General features: G+C 58.8%; 1 protein-coding gene across 1 annotated transcript in view; it reads left to right on the top strand.

Annotated features, from left to right (window-relative positions):
• Window positions 1-934: 934 nt before the first annotated feature.
• Window positions 935-2046, top strand: part of NR2F6 (nuclear receptor subfamily 2, group F, member 6) — a gene marked incomplete at its 5' end in the record, with an annotated part of 2554 nt that continues 1442 nt past the window's right edge. The window contains 2 exon segments of the mRNA XM_010191561.1: window positions 935-1029; window positions 2027-2045. Coding sequence (XP_010189863.1) covers window positions 935-1029; window positions 2027-2045 — 114 coding nt within the window.

The following is a 2046-nucleotide window of genomic DNA, read 5'->3' as shown; positions in this document are numbered from 1 at the left end:
CGAGCAGCTGATGAAGATGTCATCTGCTGTTTTATCAGCTACCACTCCTCCGCCAGCGCGATAACTTTTTATCAGCAGCACATTTTGAAGATGTGCGAGGCGCAGCGGTGATGTTCGGGGTGAATTAATGCCGGTCAGAGCGCAGCGGGAATCCCTGCCTGTCTCGCCTGCGGAGCTGTGTAGGGACGAGGGGATCCGTGTCAGGATTCCCAGGCACAGCTGAGCTCTGGCCCTGCCTGCATTTCCCTGCTTGCTGCTTTATTTGCCATAATTTATTGCTGGTTTTGTCCATAACCCCTTTTCCTCCCCATTTGCCACAATGGGATGTGAGTGCCCGGTGGCACCCATGCCCCGCTGCATCCCTTGGCCATGGGAGACAGCCCCTTGGGTTTGGGACTGGGAGGTTCGCAGGGGCTGCCCAGTGGCTCTTTGCCCATGGCAGGACCCCAGCGTCAGGGGGTGGGCACAACCACCTTTCAGGCTCCAGGGTTTGGGGAGGGGGCCACATACGCTGCTGCTCTGGAGCTGATGGGTTTGGCTTTGGATCCGGTTGATGGTGAGGATGCAGGGGCCACATCCCCGCCATGGGGGTTGGAGGGGTTTCAGCACTGCAGGGCCATAGGAAATAGTTGAAATTCCTCGAAATTCCATGCATCTGGTGGAGAGGTAGGGGCTGCTCCACCGCTTCCCCCCCGCCGTGTGCAGGGACCCATCCCTACGTGTCCCCAAGGACGGGACCCCCAGGGGTCTCCCCTTTCCCACAGCCCTGGGCATCACCAAATGTAGGAAATGGGGGTTTGCACGGCCAGTGCCGGGGCCGCCAAGAGGGTACCACACTGAGAGATGAAGGATGGTGGGGATGGGAGTGTCGGAGCAGCTCGGGGGGGCGCAGGGACCCCCAGCAACCCCACATCAGCCCCTCGTCTGCCCACAGGTCCAACCGCGACTGCCAGATTGACCAGCACCACCGCAACCAATGCCAATATTGCCGCCTCAAGAAGTGCTTCCGTGTCGGCATGAGGAAGGAAGGTAACGTCTGTGCCTCAGCCATGCTTTCTGGGAGTCCTGGTGACCCCCCCCCGCCGATTTGGGACTCCCGTTTGCATCAAAACCCCTCCATTTGCCCTGGGTTTTTGTCCCTCCTTGACTCGCCCTTGGTGCCAGGGTTTGTTTGGACAAACAGAGTCCTGATACAGTGACAGCCAGGAGGCAGCACGGCCGTGGTGCCCCTGTCGCGGTGGAGCTCAGCCCCTCAAAATTTCTCAAAACCTCCACATTTCTGCCAATGAGATGCAGGGTTTCACCCCCAAATCTCCAATCCCGGCATGGGGACAGAGATGCCGGGGCCATGCTGCGGTGGTGGCAGGTGGCTTTAATGTGAGGAGCAGGGATGCTGGAAGCAGGACAGTAATTCCCTGCTTTCCAGAGGAGCTGCGATGGCGTTATTGCCACTTAGCATGATTTAGAGCTCTCATTTAAGTGGCTCACGAACAGCCCATAAATTAATTACTGGGGCCTGAGCAAATAGTGGGCGCTAATGGGAGAGGGGGGGATGCTGAAAAATGGCTCTCCCCGAATGCAATTAGGAGAGGGAGCGCCTCAGGGTTAAGGACGCTTCCAAGATGGACGTTTTATTTGCAAATAAGCAGTTGTTGCCATGCAATGACCTTGGGTAGGGAGCGCCCTGCTCCAGCACAGGCATGGAGAGGTGGCACCGACGCCATCCTGGCAGTGGCCATGGCTGAGCTGCAGCATGGTAAATCCCTGGGATGCTAAAGCCCATGGCTTCTTGAGATGCAGTATCTGTCCTTGCTGGGGGGCAGTGGGAGCATCCCCATCCTCCATTGCCCTGTATGGGGCAGAGGGACCCCCTGAGAGTGGGCTGGGGCATCCAGTGGGATGTGGTGGGATGCAGCAATGGACAGACACCCCCTCTCCTTCCCCTCCCAGGCATGGGCTGGGGGATACAGGGGGATGTATCGGTATGCAGGGGGATGCAGCAATGAGCTCTCTTCCCCCCCCGCAGCCGTGCAGCGGGGCCGCATC

The sequence above is a fragment of the Mesitornis unicolor genome, unplaced genomic scaffold, assembly GCF_000695765.1.
Source record: "Mesitornis unicolor isolate BGI_N332 unplaced genomic scaffold, ASM69576v1 scaffold36569, whole genome shotgun sequence".
NCBI classification, from domain to species: domain Eukaryota; kingdom Metazoa; phylum Chordata; class Aves; order Mesitornithiformes; family Mesitornithidae; genus Mesitornis; species Mesitornis unicolor.
The sequence above is the reverse complement of the archived record's forward strand: the minus strand, read 5'-3'. Positions and strand labels throughout refer to the sequence as shown.